The following is a 25,648-nucleotide window of genomic DNA, read 5'->3' on the forward strand; positions in this document are numbered from 1 at the left end:
CAACACAGAATGGGAGTCCTAAAAGAGAAAACTCTGCTCTGATGGATCTTCTTATACTAAGCACGTCTATGTGGTGTCTGATGTGGTGTCAGAAAACGTTCAAACTAATTGGGTGTGGTTTGGCTCAAACACACCTGTATTGACTTTTAATCATTTCTTTCACTTCTCAAAGCTTTGACAAGAAGCCATTTGTCATCTGCTTAGTCTATAGAGACTCCTATTACCAGACTCTGAAAAGAATTCCCTCTATAGCTCTATGCTTCAAAGCACTGCTTTTTGTCTTCCAAACATCAGGGGTTCAAGTCTTGAGTATGGTTAGCAAAAGTATTGGATATGTAAACTGAAGACAATGTTGCTTTCAAGTACTTTGAAAGTAAATTTAGTGCTCTCTCAACAGCTTTACTGAAAATGTCCCCTGGGGCAGTACACCACAACAAAATTTCTATATAAAGACAAGACAGATTGTTGGATTACATCAGCATAATGATAAAATAAGACCGATACATATAGAAAAGGGGGAAAAAAACCCTTTATGATTCATATCCAACTATATATTAGAAGGACCAGTGATTGTCTTCATATAGATTAAAGCTATAAATGGTAATGCTGCCATATAGCTCACTCTGAAGATTTTATTCATTTATCTTAGCATTTTTTTTGCTACTTCAGCTTCTCTGCGGTGTTCTTTGCTCACATGTTTAAAGACAATAGACTGTTTTCAGTCCAATTCTCTATATGTGAATTTGCAAACCATTGGACCCCTGAGGAAGGCGAGTTCACCGAAAACACGGACCGTGTAGGGTCCGGTTGGATTTTTATCACAGTATTTTTTATCATTGTACTTTTTTAATTGAATTTTCATGGTTTTATATGTCAGTGTTTAATAAATTATCTCCAGAACATCTGTATCCACAGTTTTTGTTTTTATATTTATTTTTCTACCAGAAAACCTTCAAACTGTTTGAGCATTCTTTGGCCATTCCTTTGCTTAAACATATTTGGGTTGAGCTTTAAAATGATCTGCAGCAATTCTCAGATGTCATCCTAAACCCCCTCCCCCATCCCAACACACACTCCTCAGGCATGAAACCACACCAGCCACATCCTTTGAGTTAGGGGTTTCTTACTATGAAAGCTTAGGATATCCTAGCCATGGAAAGCTCAAAATAAGTGTGCCTGCAAACTGCACAATGCTATGAGAGCTAATAGGAAGTTGTTAAAATGAATGCAGGTGAGAGTGGGATTTGAACTGGTGAGCTTGAGAAGATGGACAAGGTGCAACAAGGTGCCTTAACATGGTGAGCCACACATGGCTTCTTCTTGTTGGGGGAGAAGTTTTCTACCATGACAGCTTAGGATGTCCTAGCCAAGTGAAGGTGAAAATAAGTTTGCTTGCAAAGGGAAATGTGCTGATGAAAAATGGCAAAGTCCACCATTTAGACGAGGGGTCTCCAAAGTCCCTCCTCGCGGGCCGAAATCCAGTCAGGTTTTCGGGATTTCCCCAATGAATATGCATGAGATCTATGTGCATGTACTACTTTCAATGCATATTCATTGGGAAAATCCTGAAAACCTGACTGGATTCGGCCCTCAAGGAGGGACTTTGGAGACCCCTGATTTAGACTCTCTTAGGAGAGCTAATAGGAAACTTTTAAAATTAGTGAAGGTCACACTGGGATTTGAACCAGTGAGCTAGACAGAATAAAGGAGGTGCATTAACTTGGCAAGCTAGAAATGCTTTCTTTGTGATATAATTCCTAAGCAGATGATACATAGGCTGGTCAGTAAGCTATGATATGACAGGGCAGTGAGATCCACCTGTTTAGAAGCTGATGTATGTAGCTCAATGTGTTAAAATCCTGTGCTGATTGTGTAGAGGTTGTGAGTTCAACACCCAGTGCATCTTTTAATTGAAGCATTCTACCTTTCAGGTGCACCTTGATGATCTCACAATGAGGTCAGCATTGTGCAGCTGCACACCTCCATTTTCAATGAAGGAAAATGCATGTTAAGGTCTGTATCTGGTTTTTCTATTTTTAAGCTTTGAGAAATGAAGTAATTTATATATTTTTCATGTTCTTTCTTTGCTCAAGAAAGAGCTGATTGCAGCACTGTTTGGTGAGAAAAAAAAGGGGTTCTTATTAAGCAGGAAATTCAAAGGTGTTGTAATTAGTAAATCATATTGCTGTTTGGGCAGAAAAGTACTGTTTTGCATGCAATATGTTTGTATTGATGTGCCCTATTGATATAGTGGCTTATTAAATTTATTAGGAGGGGAAAAAAAAGAGGAAAAAACATATTCCTGAACTCTATGTAGAAAATATCATTTCGGAAGCCCAAAGCATGCCTAAGTTTCACCCATAGAAAGTTGTGTTCAGCCCAAGCAAAAACCACATAGACCAGCTTTTCATTCACCTACAATTCCCGTGGTGTTTAGCCACGGCCTGCTGCCCAAGTAGCGTCTATCTGGAGTCTAACCCTAACCATGCCCATGTTACGCTCCATCTACATACTTAGATGTGACTTTTATTGAGAACGCCTACAAATATGAAGACGCGTCCGAAAACTCATGTCTACCTCGTGTCTATATTCTGAGAATGCTTACCTGATGCCTAACTCCGTCTAAGTCTCAATTAACACTTGTTAAGACCCTTAAATCGCTCATTATCCACTTAAATCGGACGCGTAAACGGCAGGCATCACTTAGGTGCCGTTAGGCGCACTTTGCAGAATCGGGGCCTTAGACATCGTGTTAAGTTTGATTAGGAGAGTGTACTATAAGAAGTGTTAAAAATTTCAGAACTGTCAATTGCACAAAGTTACTATACAGTATTTCTCAATCTTCTCAAGTGGAAGGTCCTGATGAGGGTGCTATAGATACAATATTAGGTCCCAGTTTAGATCTTACTAATTTTCTTGAAAGTTCTAAAGCTATTGTGTCTACACTTCTGTGATCTTCACTTCTAAAAAAAGTAAACCTAAGGTTTTAAAAGCTTACTTTAAAAATAAATATGTTCAGTTTTATGGATAGAGAGTACAGGTCTTTCTAGATCTGGCCAAAGCCACTCAATTACATCAAATATTTTTTCTGCAGCTTTTCTACAGCATTGTGAGCCACTTTTTTCTTATGGTTCCCATTCAAATGTCTAATGAGATGGCAGGAAAGAACTATCCCCCTCTTTTACAACGGTGCGCTAGTCAATTTAGCATGCAATAAATATTAGCATATGCTAAACGCTAATACGTCCATAGAATATAATGGACATGTTAATGTTTAGCGCACGCTAAAACGGCTAGCGCACCTTAGTAAAAGGACCCCATGTGATTTTTGACCCAATTCATTTATCCCCCCCCCCCATCCCTTGTTTATGAAGTCGCATTAGCGTTTTTTAAAATTGCTGGCCACGGTGGTAAAAGCTCTGACACTCAGAATTCCTATGAGCATCGGAACTTTTACCGCCGTGGCCATAGATGAAAAAACGCTAACATGACTTTATAAAAGCGGGGTTAGACAGTTTTCTTGATGCTAATAAAGATACTTCAGTTAGACAGGTGGTGATGTTTTTGTTCTCAGAGATAAGATTATCCTCCCTTTCAAATTAGTTAGAACAGGGCCTGATGTAGGCTTTGCTCTAATTTTTGATTACTTATAAACCATTTCAGTTTAAATATATATGATGTTTTCTGACTCCCTTGAAGTGGGCTAATTGGATATAATGTTTATTTCTAATGTTTTTTTTTCTGACATTGTAAGCATTGGCAAAATTTCTGCTCCATGTTTCTGATGTTAAATAAATAAATTATATTCCGCATATCCTACAATTCTATGCGGATTACAAATTATTCAGGTACTCAAGCCTTTTTCCCTATCTGTCTCAACAGGCTCCCACTCTATCTAATGTACCTGGAGCAATGGGGATTAAGTGACTTGCCCAGGGTCACAAGGAGCAGTGCAGGATTCAAACCTACAACCTCAAGGTGCCGAGGCTGTAGCTCTAACCACTGCACCACACACTCCCTGTACAAGTAAATTTCAAAATCAAATAAAAATAAAATAAAATGTTGAGCTGTATCTGAATAGAGAGACTGATGTATTGAAGTGTCTTAAACTTCATTTGTGAAATTTAGGGCTCCTTTTATCAAGCCGCGCTGGCGGGGTTAGCGCGCGTGACTTTTAATCACTCGCTAACCCCTGCGCTGGCCAAAAAACTACCGCCTGCTCAAGGCAGGCGTTAGTAGCTAGCGCGGCTGGCGGTTTAACACGCGCTATTACACGCGTTAAACCACTAGCGGGGCTTGATAAAAGGAGCCCTTAGTAAACAGCATATTCTACTTGACTTCTATCTAAATATACCCAATAAACAATTGTGTGCATAGTTTTGTAAAGAGTGTGTAGCACAGTGGTTAGAGCTACGTCCTTAGCACCCTGAGGTTGTAGGTTCAAATACCATGCTGCTCCTTGTGACCCTGGGCAAGTCACTTAATCCGAAATCCAATTACTTTCTCGCTGTTATGTTCCAAATTTCAAATTTATGCCACTTGGTTATTGAAAGTTTCATTTGCATCAAAAATTCTTAGCAAGCGTGTGATTCAGAACGCTTCTACGCTGCCCGGAGCCCTGACGCAGCTTGTTAGCGAAACGGCAGCTAGCCTGACGTCTGTCAGTGAGGACTGGTAGAGACACAGAGACTTTAAGATCATTAAGACAATTGCTCCACCTACAGCTAAGTAATTCTGACACAAATTTTGAGAAAGTCTGATCCGTTAGAAGTGTCTCACTGTAGATAGGAGGGGGATGAGCCAGTGAAGATCTTGTCCCTTTCATTCACTGTTCACGCATGGGAATCTGAGGCTCTCTCCTTATGATTCATCATTCTAAGAATTTTTGATGCAAATGAAACTTTCAATAATCAAGTGGCATAAATTTGAAATTTGGAACATAACAGCGAGAAAGTAATTGGATTTCACATTGATTTTTTTCTCGTTCCTGTTCATAGGAGATTTCAAATCACTTAATCCCCCATTGCCCCAGGTACATTAGATATGAGTGTGAGCCTGCCAGGACAGATAGGGGAAAATGCTTGAGTACCTGAATGTAAACCGCTTAGGCTATAAGCGGTATTTAAATAAATTCACATACTTTTTCACAAAACTATACCCGTACCTCATTAAGGGCTACTTTTACTAAACGGCGCAAGAGGATTTTAGCGCGGGCCAGCAAGGTAAACGCTCCGGCGCTCATAAGATTCCTATGAGCGATGGAGCATTTATCTCGCTGGCCCATGCTAAAAACCTCAAGCGCGTTTCGTAAAACAGAGCATAAGGTATAGTTAGTATTTGTATGAAATTATCCTCCTCCTTTACTAAGGCGCGCTAGCCAATTTAACGCTAATGCGTCCATAGAATATAACGGATGTGTTAGCATTTAGCGCACGCTAAATTGGCTAGCGCACCTTAGCAAAAGGACCCCTTATTTGTGAGGCTGTTTTTGCATATAGTTTGTCTTTTTGCTCATAGTTAATGAGTGTGTGGGGATTAAGAGAGAGACTGGTGGAGATGGGGAAGCAGTTGAGAGCTGGCCCTTTATTTGATATTTTGGGAGGCTGGTAGAAGAGAAGAATGTGGGACACCCCCCCCTACTCCTTCCTACTCTATGCTGACACCCCAAAGATGAGGTTCCCTCCTGCTATGTATATCCAGTTTTGTGGCTCTAGGTCTATGAAAGATTCAGAGTTGCCAGCTTACCCAGTTGCAGGAGAGGGATTTTAGGCCAGTACTTAATTTATAAGAAACCCATCATGATGCATTATGAAACCTGAAACATTTCAAGGGGTAGAATCAGGGACTACATATATTACACTGTTTTTGACATACAAGTTAACAAACAGGACTGGCCAAAAAAGCCTTCCTCCTAGAAAACAGTAACGTGTCATTTAGGAAGGATGGCCACCTTATTCACATTCTAAGGATACAGATAGAAAGGCTGATGCTTTTATGCCACGATCTCCCATGATGCTATCAAGTACCTTATGGAAACTAAGCTGAAAGTTGAAAAGCACCAGCTGAATATATCTGCATTAAATCGGAGTTGCTTATCATTTACTGATAGCCACTTTAGTAGGCCGACTTCCTATCTGCAGTGCACTGGTAAAATGAAAATATGATTTGTTTGGGTTTTTTTTTCTTTTAACTTGATATACTGAAGTGTTCTCACTGAAATAACAAGGCCTAGGTGATTTTAGATGACTGTCTCAGCTCTATTAGGGCCATATTTTCTGTGTAGCACTTGGAAGTAACAGGTTCAGGACATGATTTCTTCTTTCTTTATAAGGTGGTCTCTTTCCTACACTAGCATAGTGCCCTTTCGAACCAGAAAATGGAGGAGGCAGACTACCTTACAGAGAAAATATTACATTGTATATTCAGTCCCCTAAAGAACTGTGTGCCTGCCTGTCCCCATGAATACAGTCAAATGCTTACCGTATGTTTGCCTCACCTTACCAAGCAGCTGGAAAAGAAGCCTCATCCATTGTCATACCTTCCATTGTCGTACCTTTCTACTATATCAATTGCATTTATGTGCCAGATTTCCTCTACAGCAGGGGTGTCCAACCTTTTGGCTTCCCTGGGCCGCATTGGTAAAAAAAGGTTTCTGGGGCCATGCAAATGCTGCAGCAAGACAGAGGAGGGCGCCGGCAAGACTGTAAACACCCGGAGGCAGCAGAGGAAAACATTGCATCGCCCTCCACCAAGGCCGCACAAAATACTTCACGGGGCCGCAGGTTGGACACCCCTGCTCTACAGCTTCCTGCAATAAGGAGACATGCCACAAAGGATGGGTGAAGAGGATCATTATAATTACAGTCCTACTATAGCTCAGATCAAACCCCAGCCAATGCTAATCAGGCCATCAAAATTTGAATACACTCCACTTATGCTTCAATTCCCATTTTCACCCTTCACATCAGACCTGAGCAAAGTGCTTTCATGTGCATATGCATGTGGCATTTCACAGCTGTGAGGTCCATGACAAATATGTTCGATTTCTAATAATCTAAGCACCTCTACCATCTGTTGGCCCAACCCGCTTACCATCTGAGCAGCTCAAGTTGATTCAATCTGGTTCTACTGAAAATACAAACAATTTCACTTTAAACCATGAGAAAATATGGTTAAAAGAGGTAAGCCATTTCAGTTGGATCTGCAGCAGAAAATCTAGACTATAATGTAACCCAGGATGAGCCAACCCAGAAAGAAATATATATATTTAGGGGCCAATCTAATCAAAATATAGATTGACTAGGAGGCTGATCAGGTAAGCTCCTGTTTCCAGCTGCAGGCACTAGGGCGGATGTCTTTGTCTGTTGGGACTTCGGCTGAAGCCCCTTCTCTACCATCTTCAAAAGAATGTCCCTGCTGCGGAGTTGTGAGGCCAATCGGGTGAGCTCCTGTTTCAAGCTGCAGGCACTAGGGAGGCCATCACTGTCTGCTTTGGCAGAAACTACAAAAGACAGTTTGATGCTTCATTTGCAATTGGAGGCTCAGGAGAATAATGCCAGAGCCTCAAATTTAAGATTCTTGAATTTTCCTATTACTCACTATCTCTCCCCTCTTGAAATGCTATAAAAATATTTTTTAAAGAGGTATTACTTTTGAATTTTGAAGAGATAGGTGTTAAGAGTGCTTATTATATTTCTAGGAAAATGAGAAAAGTGAAAGTGAATTTGATGTATTTAGTTCTCCAGATAGTTTGGATTTATCCAACTTCCTGGAATCTTCACAGGATAACATATCTTTTCATGGACTGACAATATCTATATTTCCAGATCTACTCAATTACAAAGTAAGGCTTTCTTACAGTGGAAGCCCAAAGTTGTAGAGGTGGGAGGCATCTTGTTTTTAAAATTTCCTTGTAAATGTCTGGTGATAATTGAAAATAAATCCTATAATTTTTTTCGATCCTACTTATCTAGAAAGTTTCCTTCATAGTAAGGTTGGGTAAATTTTTTCTTCACGAGTTGTTTTGGGGGTAAAGAAATAATATGCCAGCTGAATAGGTAATTGTAATTTAAAATTTCTTTTCTAGATTTATTTCTTTGATGTTTAACTGATTGATTCTCCATAATGTGGGCTAAAATACTTCCTCCTTCCCCCTTTTTACAAAGCCACGCGGCATAAGCCCTGAAGCCCTTTAAATCTCTATGGACTTCGGGGCAGTTATCGCAGCAGCAGCTGCTAGCATGGCTTTGTAAAAAACAAAAGGGGGTTAATGTGTTAACTTTTACCATCAATAATTAACTTTTCTTGCAAATTACTTTATATGTTGTTTGGTAACATTATAAGAATTTAAATTTTAAAAAAAGCCAGAGATTGACTAAATTTGCCCTCTCTTCTAAAATAAATATCCTGACCACCTGCCCCTGCTCCTTTCCCCAATCTCTCCCTCTCTTCTACAGCCTATATTTATTTATTTATTCATTCAGGGCTCCTTTTATCAAGGCGCGCTACAGGGGTTAGCATGTCGGACATTTCATCACGCGTTAACCCCCGCGGCAGCCTAAAATCCTAACGCCTCGTCAATGGAGGCGTTAGGTACTAGCGCGGCAGGTGGTTTAACGTGCGGTATTCCGCGCGTTAAAACGCTACCACGCCTTTGTAAAAGGACCCCTCAGTTTCTATACCATTCTCCAAGAGGAGCTCACAACGATCTACATGAATTTATTCAGGTACTCAAGCATAATTCCCTGTCTTTCCCGGTGGGCTCACAGTCTATCTAATGGACCTGGGGCAATGGGGGAGCAGGTGACTTGCCCAGAGTCACAAGGGGCAGCGTGGGCCTGCACCCACAATCTCAGGGTGCCTAGTATAGTAGTGGTAGCCCCCTCCCCTAAACTCTACTGTACAATCAACACCTCACCTGTTCTGAGGACCTTTTCTTGTTAAAATAGGGGTCAGTCTGAAGTCTGATTGTGACAGCTGCAGCCCTAGTGGCACACTGTTGGGAAAAGGGGGCTGGAGACTGAGTCTGTGTGCGTTCTGCTCCCAAACCCCACTGGAGTCACACTATGGGCTCCTTTTATTAAGCTGTGATAGTGGTTTTAGCGTGCGCTAGACCTTAACGCCAGCATTGAGCTGGAGTTAGTTCTAGCCGCATAGCGCAGGTTTAGCGCGTGCTAAAATCCTGTGTGCGCTAAAAATGCTATCGCAGCTTAGTAAAAGGAGTCCTATCATTTGGATTCCATATGGGAGATGGGGGTCTGAGAGTGGCTCAGTCTTGAATATACATTGCAATGCTGCCTTGGGATCTGTTAAAGAATAGATGACTTATAACCAAATAAATATATTAATTTTTATTTAGACACGTTAGTCCTATATTGAAGGATGCCCCTATTATTCTTGTCAAATATGTTGGAGTTATCCTTGATCATGAATTATTACTCTCCCAACACTTTTCATCTCATGTTAAGGCATGATTCATTCTCTCGGGCAGTTTAGAATTTGCTCATTTTTTTTCTTGATACCTCTTCTCAGAAGACTGTTCCATACATCTTTTTTAATGTATTATTTGGATTACTTCAACATAGTCTACACAGGTCTTCCCTGTCTTCAAACTATTCAAAATACTACATTTCGTATTCTCTTACACCATCAGCAGATTTGATTGAGTCACTTCTTTACTTATTCACCACTATTGATTCCATTGCCTTCCATATACAGTTCAAAATACTTACTCATACTCACAAAGCCATTTCCACTGATGTTCTCTCCTATTTATCTTTACTAATGCAGCTCTATCCACCACCAAGAATTCTCCACTCGCGTAATGATCAGCATCTCTGCATTCTTTCAGTGCAGCAAGCTCAATTATCAAGCCAAATTTTTCCAACAGAATAAAAAAAAGTGAATAATCACTGGACTAAGTGTATAGCCCTCGATGGAGACTGCCCCAACTTTGTTGGTTGGGCTGAGAACTTTTCAGCAGCCCCTTATTTATCAAACCTCATTTATATACCACTTATATGCTATTGAAAATCTAAGCAGTTTGCAATGAAAATCACCATTCAAAGCCTTCCCTTGCCCACCCTCCTTAATAAAACCTTTAACATTTTCTAGCTATAAACGAGTTCCCTAATTCCTGACCTATCTCAACCTAACCCATTATTATTATTATTTTTTTTTTATTTTCCAAAATTTTTATTTTATTAAAGACACATACAAATTAAATACAACAGTCAGAGCACATACAAAACTTGTTCAAAACTAAAGATAAGATAGTCATCCGCAGGGTTTCTGCATGGAGACTAAAGAACTCAACAAGACAATTCAAAAACCATCTCTCCATCCCAATCTCACACTATACCCTCCCCCCCATCCACCCTCCCCAGCAGTCCAGTGTCAAAATGCCAAAAAATTCAAAAATTCAACAGGGCACTTCGGGCTCCATGGGACAAACTATCCCATACAGGAGCCCAAATGGCCCGGAACTTTCTCCAACAACCAGGCCCACCATTCTTAACATCCAAATATTCATATCTTAACAAAGTGAACAGTTCATTTTTCCACACAGTAATGGTAGGTACCTCTGTCTGGTGCCACAACAAGAGTATATATTTCCTAGCCAATAAAGAAGCTTTTTGCAATAACAAAGAATTACCCTTAGACAATCCCAAGGAAGAGATATGAGAGAAAAGCAGGACATTTGCCCGCAATGAACTCGCCTTCGCATGATCGTCTGCAGGTGAAGACCAACAAATGACCAAAAGGTTTGCAATCTGTCACAAGACCAGAACATATGAAAAAGACCAGCTGGCATTGAATGGCACTTAGGACAGTTAGCATGAGAAGCAAACCCTGCCACATACTCCCTATAGGGTGAGATATAAAGGCATAATAGGAATTTATAGTACTGTTCTTGCAGAGTCACAGAATGAGCCAAACGCAGGAAGACGTTTCATAAGAAGACGCAAACTATCTCCAGTTATCTGTTCTGAGGAGGCAAGATCCTGATTCCACACTACCGCCACAGCTTCATAGTCCCAAGAAGCACTGAAACTGCCCAAACTGACCTAATGAAAGGACAAACTGGTTCTAGGCTGTCAAGACAGGGTCAAAGTTTCCTGGACCATATCCGCCATGTCCTCATTCAAAGTATTATGGTCCAAAGAGTGTAGGTAATGCGAGACTTGACCATAGGAAAACTAATCTCGAGCCTGCAAAAGTTCCCGAGCCTGGAGATCCTGAAAGGACAAAGGAAATCCGTGCTCTGACACCACATCCCGCACATAACATAAACCAAGGCCTGTCCATTTCTGCAAATACAGCTTAGAGCCGTCTGGATCCAAGTCTCGATTCTCCCATAAGGGCAACAATACCGTAGAGGTGAAAGGCAAATGCATACGTTTGCATAACCATTGCCAGCACTGTCACATAGATTTCAACGGGTAGAAAAAATCCTATGAGGTCTTTCGGCATGGAGATAATCCTAACCCATTATTAATATCAAATAAAAACTAAATGAAAACCCATGCATTTACCCTACTATATCCACTGTGGTAACATTATACATAAAGACCTACAAAAGGTCCAACAGACATAACTCAAGGCATTTTGTTCTACCAAATGCCACTGTTGAGAATGCTCTAGACCTCCACTGAGCACACTGCAAGTTTAGCAAAAATGGGACTTCCAGTAAGGCTCAGGAGTAATCTTAAGAAAATATTTTTTTACAAAAAGGGTGGCAAATGTGTGGAATAGGCTCCTAGTAGAGATAGTAGAGACAAAGACTGTGTATGAATTCAAGAAAGTGTGGGAAAAGCATGTGGGATCTCTTAGGGAAAGAAGGAGACAATGGATGCTATGGATGGGCCATTTGGCTTTTATCTGCCATCAGGTTTCTATGGAGTACAGGTTATATGTGAAAGCATGGGGCATTAATTTCCAGGCTTGATATCTAGGGGCATCATCATGAATAGCTCTAAATGTCATGCATGGTAGCTTGAACTGTGATCAGGCTAGTACAGATAGCAAGTTCAACAAATCCAGTAATTCATGCTACTGCTGCTGTGATAGGGCTTTGTCCCAGCCTCTGCTTTAAAAGATCTCTACTTTAGGGAAGAATGGAAACAATCTCTTTTGGCCAGGAGGTTAGCAGTATGTAGAGAATTATCTCAATATACTGGCAAGTTTTCTGCTCCCTCTGGCTGCCAACTTCCCTTATAGAAAACCTGCATGGTCAACCAAACACAAACCTATTGACAATCTAATCTGAAGGAACTTAAGCAGGACACAGTCAATCCACCCATCAACTCCCGTCGTCTTGTTATGCAACTGGCCAAGCATAGAACTTTTGCAAAAACATCCAGCTGCGTTTCCAGATGCCTATTCTGTCAATACAGTCAATAGCTACCCTTCCCCTCGAAGCCCCTGAGGCCATGTATCTGAACAAAGCATTTCCTGTTGCAGCAGGTAAAGCAACTAAAAATAGCCATCTCTTTAAATTCAAATCTACCATGGGAAGAATGGAAGGCATGTATAATGAAAACACAAGATGTTAAAATTTATTCCACAGACATCCATTTGACGGTAGAAATTTAGTTGAAAGCACACCTTTACAAGTAATACGTTCCACTTCTGGCTTTTATTTATTTGCTATACAGAAATGCATTTCCTTAAAACTAAAAGGGCAAAACAATGCAAGGAGCCTGCAATTAAATGGACATCCACAGAGGGAGAGAGGCAAGAGAGAGACTTGGAAGGCAGGGGTTAGGAGAGGAGGAGAGCCAGGAGGGCACAGGGAGAGTGCAGAGCGAGGGGTAACGGCGAGAGGTAGCTCCGCCCACCCCTCCGACGTCGGACCTCGGAGCTCCGCCTTAAAAGGGGCGGAGCCAACGGTGCGCGGCGAAGGCGAGAGCGTCTTGGCGAGAGCGCCTTAGCGAGAGCGCCTTTGCGAAGGGCCTTGAGAAGGGCCAGGGCACTACACCAAGGTCAGCACACAACCAGAGGCAGAGAGTGAGTGTGGGTGAGAGGTCACAGCAGCAGCAAGCAGAGGGAGAGAGGACACAGCAGCAGCAGGCGGAGAGTGAGAGTGGGAGAGGGGACACAGCAGCATCAGGCAGAGGGAGAGAGGACACAGCAGCAGCAGGCGGAGAGTGAGAGTGGGAGGTGAATGCGTGGCTGAGGAGGTGGTGCAAGGAGGAGGGCTTCCACTTTGTGAGGAACTGGTCGTCCTTCTGGGGAAAGAGCAAGCTCTACAGGCGGGATGGCCTGCACCTGAGCACGGCGGGAACAAGAATACTAGCAGCCAACGTAAAGAAGGAGATCGAGAGGGCTTTAAACTACAGAGAGGGGAAAGCCGACAGCTGACCTGATGACGCTTCGGACAGCAGTATCAAGAAAAGATGCTGAACGGGCTGACTGCAGGGAGGAGGACGGGGGTCCGATGGAACTCGCGATCAGACAGCGAGAGAAACACCAGGTAACAGCAACTTGCTGGGAGAAGCCTAAGGGGAAGGGGAAAACAGGGGATTCAGGAGGACAAGATGGCACCAGGGTACAAACAGAAGGCAATAAGGTGGAGCCACAGGGCAAAGGGGAGACACAAGGCAAGGGGGAACAAACCAAGGCCCAGGGGACGATAGCAAGGGAGGGGGCTGGTACTCCCTGGGGAAAAGCGGGGAGGTGGGGTGGAGGGGACATGGGGAGGAAGAGAGTTGCGAGGGTAAAGGCGGAGGGCACAGCAGAGGCACCGGGAGCGGGAAAACGGCCCGAGACCCAAGGGAAGGCGGCCCAGGTAAAGGCAGAGGTGGAGGACAAACACCGGGACCTACAGTGCTTATACGCAAATGCAAGAAGCCTCATGGCTAACATGGGTGAACTGGAAGTCATGGCCAAGGGGGAGGACCTGGATATAATAGGAATTACAGAAACCTGGTGGACAGAGGAAAATCAATGGGATGTGGCGCTGCCAGGGTACAAGCTCTACAGGAGGGACAGGACCCACAAGAAGGGGGGAGGCATAGCACTGTATATAAAGGACTATATCTACTCGATTGGGATCGATACGGCAACAAAGGCAGAGGAGCTAGAATCGCTATGGGTCAAATTGCCGGGAAAGAAGAGTGCAGACATAAAGCTGGGGCTGTATTATCGCCCGCCTGGTTGCGTCAGAAACAATAGGACAAGACTTGGAAGCAGAACTGAGACAGGAATGCAGGACTGGAAGTGTAACAGTGATGGGGAACTTCAACTATCCGGGGATAGACTGGAGTACAGGACACTCCAACTCCACGAGGGAAGCAGGATTCGTAGAAGCTGTGAGGGACTGCTTCATGGAGCAACTAGTCAAGGAACCGACGTGAGGGGATGCTACTCCTGACCTCATCCTTAACGGATTAGGGGGGCCTGCAAGAGGGGTAGAAGTGGGAGGAACACTAGGCAACAGTGATCACAACGTGATCAGATTCACATTAGAAAGGGGGTCACCCATAGTGTGGAGGACCGCAACGACTGCGCTCAACTTCAGGAAAGGGAACTATGTTGCTATGAGGAAAATGGTGGGGAGGAAGCTCAGGAACGGCTTTAGGATGGAGACTGTAGGGAGCGCCTGGACCCTTCTCAGGGACACACTGCAGGAAGTGCAAAAACTGTACATCCCCAGTTTCAGGAAAGGCCGCAAGAACAAGCGGTCAAAAGACCCGGTTTGGATGACACCTGAAGTAAAGAGGGCAATCAGTGACAAGAAAGTGTCCTTCCGTAAATGGAAGAGGGATCCAACGGAGGAAAATCACCAGGAGCACAGGAAATGCCAAAAGGAATGCCACCGAGAGGTTAGAAAAGCAAAAGGGAAATACGAGGAGGGGCTGGCCAGGGAGGCGAAAAACTTCAAGGCATTCTTCAGTTACGTAAAGGGGAAGCAACCAGTGAGAGAGGAGGTGGGGCCATTGGACGATGGAGATAGGAAGGGAGTGATTAAGGAGGATAAAGAGGTAGCTGAGAGGTTGAACACGTTCTTCTCGTCGGTCTTCACGAGCGAGGACACGTCCAATATACCGGACTCAGAGGAGCTCATGAGTGGGGAGCAGGCCAAAAGATTGAGGCATATAGAGGTAAGTCAGGAGGATGTCCTCAAGCAGATTGACAGACTGAAAAGCGGCAAATCACCGGGACCGGACGGGATCCACCCAAGGGTTCTAAAGGAACTAAGTCAGGAAATAGCGGGCGCAATCCAGCATGTTTGCAACCTATCCTTGAAAACTGGAGAGGTACCAGAGGACTGGAAACTGGCGAATGTCACACCTATCTTTAAGAAGGGATCGAGAGGTGACCCCAGGAACTACAGGCTGGTGAACCTGACTTCAGTTATAGGGAAGATGGTGGAAGCAATGATCAAGGACAGCATTTGCGAGCACATCGAGAAAAATGGCCTACTGCGGACAAGCCAGCACGGATTCTGTAAGGGAAGGTCGTGCCTGACAAACCTTCTGTACTTCTTTGAGGGAATAAGCAGTCAGGTGGACAAAGGGGAACCCATAGACATCATTTACCTCGATTTTCAAAAGGCCTTTGACAAGGTGCCACATGAAAGGCTGCTTAGGAAGCTGTGGAACCACGGGGTGGGTGGGGATGTACACAGATGGATCAAGCACTGGCTGTCAGGTAGACTACAGAGGGTCGGAGTAAAGGGCCAATATTCTGACTGGCGGGGAGTCACGAGCGGTGTGCCGCAGGGATCGGTGCTGGGGCCGCTACTCTTCAACATATTTATCAATGACCTGGAAACGGAGGCAAAGTGTGAGGTTATAAAATTTGCAGACGATACCAAACTCTGCGCCAGAGTTAGGACCAGGGAGGAGTGTGAGGAACTGCAAAGGGACCTCGATAAGCTGGAGGACTGGGCAAACAAATGGCAAATGCGCTTTAACGTAGATAAATGCAAGGTCATGCACATAGGGAAAAAGAACCCGTTGTTCGAGTATAAAATGGGGGGGAGATTGCTGGAAGACACCAGACTTGAGAGAGACTTGGGTGTGCTAGTGGATCCATCCATGAAACCATCCGCACAGTGTGCAGCAGCCTCGAAGAAAGCCAACAGGATGCTGGGCATCATCAAGAGGGGCATATCAACCAGGACGCGGGAAGTCATCATGCCGCTGTATCGAGCGATGGTGCGCCCACATCTGGAATACTGCATTCAATATTGGTCGCCGCACCTCAAGAAGGACATGGCAGTTCTTGAAAGAGTCCAAAGGAGGGCAACGAAACTGGTAAGAGGGCTGGAAAACTGCCCATATGCCGAGAGGCTGGATAAACTGGGGCTTTTCTCTCTGGAAAAGATGAGGCTCAGGGGGGATACGATAGAGACCTTCAAAATACTTAGGGGCATAGAGAGGGTGGACAGGGACAGGTTCTTCAGACTAAAAGGGACGACAGGTACGAGGGGGCACTCAGAGAAACTGAAGGGAGATAGGTTCAATCAAATGCAAGGAAGTTTTTCTTCACCCAAAGGGTCGTGGACAAATGGAATGCGCTCCCGGAGGAAGTGATCCGGCAGAGTACAGTACAGGGATTCAAACAGGGATTGGACAGATTCCTGAGGGAAAAGGGGATCATGGGGTACTGAGGGAGGTGCTGGGGTGTTGCATAAGTATAGACAGCTCACCAGGTCGTGCAGGTGCAAGGCCGGAGGGTTAGGACATTGATGGGAAGATAGGACTTCGATGAGAAACCTAGGGGGCAAGGGGGCCCCTTCTGGTGATTAAGGCAGGTCATGACCTGTTGGGCCACCGCGGGGGCGGACTGCTGGGCAGGATGGACCTCTGGTCTGACCCGGCAGAGGTACTGCTTATGTTCTTATGAAACTATTATAATTTTAATTTAATTTAATCAAGGGGGTATTCAATGCACACTGTTAGCAAAGTGAAGAAGTCTTTAGTATTGAAGCTATCAGCAATGCAATGCTTTTATTTTACTCAAGGATACCCTACATGACAGAAAATAATTCTATAATGCAGAGGTAGGCAATCAACCCAGACAGGTTTTCAAGCTTTCCACAATGAATATGCATGAGATTGATTTGCATACAGTAGAAGCAGTCCATGCAAACTAATCTCATGCATATTCATTGTGGAAAGCTTGAAATCCCAGCTGTGTTGTGGCACTTGAGGACTACGATTGCCCACCCCTGCAGAGATGCTTATATTTTGGCACCAAGATTGTACCTATCTAGATCCTATTTTATAAAGAAAAGTAATTGCCTACTTTTCTTACAGATAACTAGCATAACAGGTTACCCAGGAGCCATTTCTGGGCAAATTAAATTGCTTTGAGTAGCAGCCCCACTGCGAATAGTATTTCTAACTGATTAAATGTGTGTGTGAGGGTATGGTTCAGGTTTGACCCTGATGGTTTTCCCAGTTTCTTCAATTTAATTAATATGGGAAATCTTTTAGTCCCACCACAATATTTTACATATTTTATGGGAAAAGTTCAAATATAACTGACAGAATAAGGTGTATACAGTGCTAGCTTAGGCAAGGTGCTTGCTGAATCACCTCTGTGGTCACCTACAGCTGGTTGTCTCGGTATATACTTGTGAAACATTGATATGTTTAAAACCACAAGGTGCAGGCAGGAGCATAAACAGGATGTCACTTCAGCTCTGAACAAAGAAAACAGCTGTAGCATAGTTATTAAATAGTGCATAAGAAGAAGCAATCCTGGCCTCCTTCCCCCCCCCCCAAAAAAAAAACATTTAAGAAGTAATCTTTTCTTTGCAAAAGCTAATTATTATGCTTTTGGTGGAGTTAAGTGAACCACAGAAGGCCTGGTGCACATGTTGACCACACAGACATGCCAGTACACTTCATTTCTGATCTGCTACATTTCTGGTGCCTATCTTCCCAACAGGTGCGATTCTGAAATCAGCGCTGATGCATGATTGACACGCAATCTTAAGCTGGCCACCAATATCAGCACTGGTTACAGAGTCCAGCCCTTAGACTCATGGTCCCAATTCTTTTCCAGTACACTTATGCTGTAATACTAAGAGTTTCCAATGAATGAGACCTGTCACCTAGTTATGCCTTTTCTCTTGTGAATTTTGTGACTACTACTTTTGTCTTTAATTTTTCAGCCTTTGAGAACCATAGCAGATTCTTGTTCTTGCTTTCACAAATGTTTAATTTCCTTACATACAGATCTGTTGCCATTTCTATAGCTCTGTTCAGTTCATCCAAATGTCTTTCTACTTTCCTTATCTCCTCCCATTCAGTCAGCTCCTTTTTGAGGTATTTTTAAATTTTACAATAGTCAGTGGGATTGATATTCAGACCACAGGAGGCAGGTCACCTAACTCTTGTGGTTAGTGCTGACCAAGGATATTCAATGCCAAGCCATTTCCAGTGACTGGAATTGAATATCCGGTTTATTTTTGGCTGACCTAAACTGGCCAGTTAAGTTTATAGTGGCCAAAGTTAGACCTGCTATTTGTGTGGTCCGATTTGGCTGCTAAAATTGGCAAGTCAGCACTCAATATTTAGCGGCTATCATGCGATATGACCAGTCAAGTTCATTTGGGCTTTGCCCCAGTTGGATGTTTTTCAGTTTGTTTCAGGTATTCATCATTTTAATCAAAATTTTTTTAATGTGATTTGAACTTTTTAACATGTGTAAATCAATTTAATGTGTTAATTCATAGGTGTATGAGTGTTAAATTGATTTAGCATGCACTAAGATGTTGAGGTCCTCTAGTCTAATGAACCAAATGTACATGAACAAATGTGCACTCCTTCTTGGTTCACTGATTGAATGTAGACTAGCAAATGACATGGTGACAAAATTCATCACCGTCCCCGTCCCCGCGGATAACCGCGGGAAATAATCCCATGTCATTTTCTAGTGTCTATTTCATCCTCTGTCCTTCTACACCAGCATTCTTCAAAGCAAAGCTTGCGGGTCATACTCTGATTCTTATGTGAGCCAAGGATAATGATGCCATTGTGACATCACTGATGTGATTGGCTCTTAGGCACTAGTGAAATGAGGCATTATGACATCACAATATCTGCTCTGAATACCAGAGACTGTCATTCTGTAGTGTTAGTCTCAACTTCAATCCTTCTACACCAGCATTCTTCAAAGCAAAGCTTGTGGGTCAGTGTTTGTGGCCATTCATACTCTGATTCTTCCCTCTTTTCTTAAAGAATGACATGAAGATGGTTTCCCGCGGTTATCTGCGGGGGCGGGAACGGTGATGAATTTTGTCACCGTGTCATTCTCTAATGTAGACTAAGAAATGGCTTTTGGAAAGGAGGGATATTAGTCATTTATCATTTTACATTTCAGAAAGACCTACAGAAACACCTCTCCAATCCTTTCTCCTAGTCTATTCTACAGCAGCATTTTGGCAAAATAATAAATTTGAGAATCCTGTTTCCTGGCCTACCCTCTGGTTCTCAAGATACTATCAGATGTAATTCCAGTATCCATGTGACCTGTTTTCATTAAGATGTGGGCTTTGTTTCTTTCCTCCATTTAGGACCACAAAAAACGTTGAAGGTTTCTGCACCATATACCCTCTATGTATGCCCCGAAGGACAGAATGTGAAGTTGTCCTGCAGGATCTCTGGGAGGGCGATGGACAGTCATGACAAGCTGCATGATGTCTGGCACTTCAGTGCACACAGACACCCAGCCTGCTCTGAGAGAAGACGCGTTCGCAACGTCAGCGAGGCAGAGATACATTCAAGGCGAAGTATTAATCATGGAATGGAGATAACCACAGACCACCACGGGACATTCCAACTCATCTTACACAGCCTGACCCAAAATGACAGTGGAGGATACTGCTGTCGTATTGTGGAGTTTAAGGACCACAAGGTGCAACAGGAAGCCCACAGCTTCATGGAACTCCAGGTGGTAACAGGTAAACATATGCTTAAAGGCAGCATTTTTCCAAGCCATTTACATAGGTAAACAGCAATATACAGTACACAGGTAAGTTGGCTGGCTAAAAGTAGATGGTGGATTCTACAGTGCATTGATGAGGATTGATGAGTAGGATTGATGAGAGTTTCTGCAGGAGGCATATTTTGAGAATGATTTTTTAAAAAAATGTATGCATAAAGGGCTAAATTCTACATATGGTGCCCCACAAGCCGGCACTGAAAAAAGTGATATCCTATAAGCCGTGCTTAAAGTTAGGTATAGTTTATAGAATAACATGTATGCCCGGGATCCGTGACAAAATGTAGACGCAGCTATTTGCACTAATGCGGTACAAAATGCCTGTACCTAAATTTAGGTGCAGATGCTCTTATGCTATAATTAAGCGTGTAACATATAGTAGCAACCACAATCCTCCAAGACCCGCTCATTTCTGCACCTCCTTTTTTGACTCAGGTGTAAATTTTACAGGCAACTTGTGACTGATTATAATTAGCACCAATAATTGCTCATTAAAATGCCAATTAACAGCACCAACTAGCTTGTCATTTAATTAAATTGTGTGCACAATTTAGGTACATGACCCAAATTGCCCGTGCAACTTTTAGTGCTATTTATAGAATTTTTATAGATTTTATTTCTATATCTATGTGCATTATTTTCTACAGTAATTTTGCCCACAGGAAAAGCAAGGCTTTTATTTTAAAATGCAGCTGGTACACATTAGCACCTTTTTATTGCCTGCCTTCCAAAAATGTTCTACCCACTCATCTCAAAGTCTGTAAACATGGAACATGAGGGTATAACTGGCCAGACTTATGGTAGATATCTTGCAAACAGGATGGTTGGATAGGCTGGAGAGAGCTTGGACGGCAACTTCAGCATTTGGAACCTAGGACAACACCAGGTAGACTTTACAGTCTATGACCCAGAAATATCAAAGAAGAGACAAGTTAATTTAATGGGTATAACTAATGGGCAGACTGGATGGACCGTTCAGGTCTCTATCTACCGTCATTTACTATGTTACATGTTTTCTTTCTCCCAGTCAACAAACAAACAACAGCGGGGGTTGAAGAAAAACGCAGCAATTAGTGTTACTTTATTGTAATAAAAGCTTGACTCAACACATTGGTTCACATTGGGCTATGTGGCCTCCGTGGCGTGCTTTCTTTTGATGAGACTTTTTTTTTTTTTGTCTCTTTATGAGAAATAGTTATATGCAGTACCATCTTACACCATTTGTGGCATGATGTTTACATTCCTGATGCAAGCTCTAAAGCTCCACAAGGCTCCTGTTGAGCCAAGCCCTTATTGATATAATAAAGTAACACCACTGATTGCTGCGTTTTCCATCAACCCCACTATTCTTTTTTTTCCAGTTATGCATATGCCAGCCTTGAACCTACGACCTTCAGCTTCAAAAGCAGCCACCTCCGACACAGACATTACAACACTGTTCCAGCTCACATTAGCTTCATGCAGACATTACTATACTTTCTAAAATGGTATAGGGAAGTTTTTTTTATGGTGGTACTTACTAGACTTGATAGGCTATAAACATATGTCATGCCTCTGGAAGATTTCAACAGTCAGACTAGACAACCCTGCAGCCCTTAACAATTTGCTTGCTTTCAGCTGTAGGTGCTCATGTAGTTTGGATCTGAGCTACCAGACAGTTCCAGGTCATTAAGGCAATCTGAACTAATCCTGGTTCTACTCCCACTGCATGTAATGAGGGTAAAACCAGGATTGGCTCAGCCTGTCACTGAATGACCTGGATCTGTCAGACTTGTTTTTTTTACCATTAGTGTGATCCCAGCCATAGGAGCCAGCTCTGTGGATATTGTGGGTGCTTTGCGGACAGTGTAGTTGGTTTTAAGAAGGGCTTGGACAGTCATAAGAACATAAGGGTTTGGAAAAGTCATAAGAACATAAGATTTGCCACTCCTGGGTCAGACCAGTGGTCCGTCATGCCCAGCTGTCCGCTCACACGGCGGCCCTTAGGTCAAAGACCAGTGCCCTATTTGAGTCTAGCATTACTTGCGTATGTTCTGTTCCGGTAGGAACTTATCCAACCTTGTCTTGAATTCCTGAAGGGTGCTTTCCCCTATAACAGACTCCAGAAGAGCGTTCCTGATTTCTACCACTCTCTGGGTGAAGAAGAACTTCCTCACATTTGTATGGAATCTTTTCCCTTCTAACTTTAGCGAGTGCCCTCTCGTTCTTGAGAAAAACATGGGGGAAGCCACTGGTTGCCTTGGATCGGTAGCATGGAATGTTGTTACTCCTTGGGTTTTGGCCAGATACTAGGGACCTGGATTGGCCACCGTGAGAACGGGCTACTGGGCTTGATGGTCCATTGGTCTGATCCAGTAAGACTATTCTTATGTTCTTATGATTAATTTTTATTGGGAAATGTTTTGTAAAATGGCAGGGAGTGAAATATGTGTGTGTGAGGGGGTGGGGGTGGGGGTTGTTCTTAGTGGGCAACAGCCTCCTCCTGTAAATTTGTCTTCTATATCCTTTTCCTCTTCTGCAACTTGAGGGATGAGATTATATATTCATTTAGTTTAAATGGCAGCAGGGCTTTCTTTTTCTACCTTTACTGCAGTTTTAAATTGCTTGGAATGGTGCTGGATTCTTTCTCCATGCATGTGACCTGAATAGCTTTTTTCTTTTTGCTGGTAGTAATTAGGGCCTTGGGTTCCTCTATAGGTTTTTTTTTCTTTTTCTTGTTAGTTCTTTTTCTGCACAGTATTGTATATGATTTAATTAAGGGCCCCTTTTTACAAAGCTGTGGTAACGATTCTTCCATGGCAAATGCGCCAAAGCCTACAGGAATTAAATGGGCTTCAGTGCATTTGCCACGGGGGAATCACCACTGCAGCTTTGTAAAAGGAGCCCTAAATGAATAAAACTTTTATTTTTCAAAGAAACATATTTTTGCATGTTAAATTGTATGTAAATGATATATTGTACCAGGTAATTTCTATTAAATTTTCCATCCCCTGCTATGGAATCTAGTCCAGGGGTACTGCAGGAAACATGAAAATACTCTATGCCAGTGCATCGCAAACTGTGTGCCTCCTGAGATTTCAGGTGTGCTGCGAGACACCGGGGAGGAGGAGATGTGCCGGTGACAACTAACTGCTTACAGAGGCACATCCTGTAGGCAATCAGCTGGCACCAGTACCTCTCCTTCTCTCTTGGCGTCTTCCCTTTCGGCACTCCTCACTGGCGGCTCAGGGTCTGTCTGGAGAGCCTTCGTGCTTGCGCTGGACATCGACATGACATCATACATGCATGTGACATCATCGCATCGACATCCACACACTTCCGAACCATGGCCACTACGTTTAGTCTGCTGTGGCCACACAAACTTTGCGAGACACTGCTCTATGCCCTCAATACTATCATTAATAGCTAGATTATTGTAGCTAGATTTTATAAGATATCGAAATTTAAAATATTTCTTTAATTTGATTGTACAAAACTGTCACTGTTAACTTCCACATCCTGCATTATCTCAGCCTGAATAGGCAGCACTTCACCTTCCACAGAAAGGAAAAGCAAGGAACCTCCTACTGGAAGAAACGTCTCTCAAATTCCCACCACACTACAATCTATCTGTGTTTTCTTGAGGTATAATCAGTACCATAGAAACGCACAAATTAATCATAATCACTTCACTGAACAATGCTCAGTGACAAGCAGCCCAAGGGACCTTTGTACTTATCATTTCCTCATAGAAACAAATGGGGATAACCTTTTAGTGTATCAGGCCCAGAGAGTGCAGTGAGGATCCTATATTCAGCCTTGGCTTGTCCAATTAAAATAAACTGAATAAGTTATCCACTTAACTTTGACCATGTATAAAATATCTTAACTGGTTAAAAAACTAATGCTGAACATAGTTGATTAAACTATGTTAAACTGTACCTGTTATATACCGTCTTGGGTGAATCTCTTCATAGAGGCAGTTAATAAAAAGAGATTATGTACTTACCCTGGTAAGCTCTTTTCCAGTAAATAGGTGAGATATTCTGGACAGTAGGGCTATTTCTCCATAGCCGCATGCTGCTGCAGAAGTAATCCACTCTGCTTTTGTTGTACTTCACAGGGCTCTCTAGCTCCACCTTCAGTTAGTACCCAAGCACATAGAGCTACTCAATACACTTGAAGTAGAGACATTTGTAGCAACAGGCTTAAATTGTTCTGTACTGTTAACCGCCAACACTGGCTTCATAAGAGCTCAGAAATTATCCCCTAATAAATTAATATATATATACAAATTCTTCCCTGCCCACAATGGCTGACAAACATCCAAGAGTCAACTTGGAGAAACATAAAACAGATTTAAACAGTAGACATGCACAGGAAAAACTGGGCGGGAGTCTAGAATGTCTCACCTATCTACTGTAAAAGAGTTTACTAATCTCTTTTTCCAGTGCAATAGGTGAAACATTCTAGACAGGGATGTACACAATCCCCCAAAAAACTAGGGTAGGCTTGCTGCACTGACCCTTAAGACCAAGGACTCAAAGGCGAAGTTCTGTCTTGCCGCTACATCCATTCTATAGAACTTAGCAAACGTGTGAAGAGAAGACCACGTCGCTACTCTGCAAATCTATTCAGGAGAGACAGATCTAGCTTTGGCACACGAAGAAGCCACACTCCTGGTAGAATGCGTCTAGATGGAAACAAGGAGACTGCTTTCATGAAAGAATTTAGGCTGATGAAATGTTCCTACGGATCCATCTGGCAATCATGGCCTTGGAAGCAGGAGCACCCCGCTTAACTGAATGAGTCAGCCCAACCAATGATCAGAGAGATGAAACTCATGGGTGATCTCCTGAGAACGCAGAAGAACTTTGCAGATCCAGTTTCTTCAACAGTTCTGTGTATTGGAACCTGTCAGTCAAAATGCAGGCAAACACATTCCTGATTGACATGGAAAACCAAAACTACCTTTGGCAGGAAGGAAGGAACCTTCAGAAGGGAAAACCCTCACCTCCAAAATACGAATGAAAGGGTCCCTGCAAGACAAAGCCTGCAATGTCGACACACGATGCGCCAAAATAATGGTGACCAGAAAAACGGTCTTGAGCATCAGTTCCAAGAGGAAAACATCTTGAAGAGGCTCAAAAGGATCCTTGAGAAGGTTAGACCACACCAAGATCTACCAGCTCATGTTTTAAGTCCTCCACTGCCTTCATGATGTCTTGCCGCATGGTAAGCACTTCAGATTTGATTTCCAACAATGTTAGTAATGGCACCTGCAGAATCACTCTGTCCGCCATGTGGACTTGCTAGTATCTCTTGGGGTGAAGCAGTAGACGTACCCACCAATTTTGCTTCCATTGCCATCTTGTCCTGGGCGCTGAGCTCAGGCATGATTCTTTCGGCGGTCCCTGCTTGCTCCCTGTGTATTGGTAGCTATCCAGTTTCTGTTGGGTGGTCATCTCCGAGTGAAGCTATTGATCGCCATTGCTCGCCGAGGATTTTGGGTGGTTAGCGGTAATTTAGACGCAGCTTCGATGGAATTCTGTTCAGAGGCATTCAACCATGACGGAGATGTCACTTCCTCCGTCTGTGTTCGTATTTTTAAACTGCCCACAGATTATTCAATACATTAACACATAGTCACATTCCAATCACAAGATTCTTAGCAGGTTACGATGTTGTTTGAGATGAGTCATTGAGG

General features: G+C 43.0%; 2 protein-coding genes across 2 annotated transcripts in view; one reads left to right on the forward strand and one right to left on the reverse strand.

Annotated features, from left to right (window-relative positions):
- CDH23 (cadherin related 23) overlaps positions 1–25,648 on the reverse strand; it is a 1,673,137-nt gene that overhangs the window by 269,463 nt on the left and 1,378,026 nt on the right. The window lies entirely within an intron of this gene.
- The window catches only part of VSIR (V-set immunoregulatory receptor), a 123,835-nt gene that overhangs the window by 45,229 nt on the left and 52,958 nt on the right, over positions 1–25,648 (forward strand). The window contains exon 2 of the mRNA XM_033942781.1: positions 19,535–19,921. Coding sequence (XP_033798672.1) covers positions 19,535–19,921 — 387 coding nt within the window. The remainder of the gene's footprint in view (positions 1–19,534; positions 19,922–25,648) is intronic.

The sequence above is a fragment of the Geotrypetes seraphini genome, chromosome 4 (assembly GCF_902459505.1).
Source record: "Geotrypetes seraphini chromosome 4, aGeoSer1.1, whole genome shotgun sequence".
Lineage (NCBI taxonomy): Eukaryota > Metazoa > Chordata > Amphibia > Gymnophiona > Dermophiidae > Geotrypetes > Geotrypetes seraphini.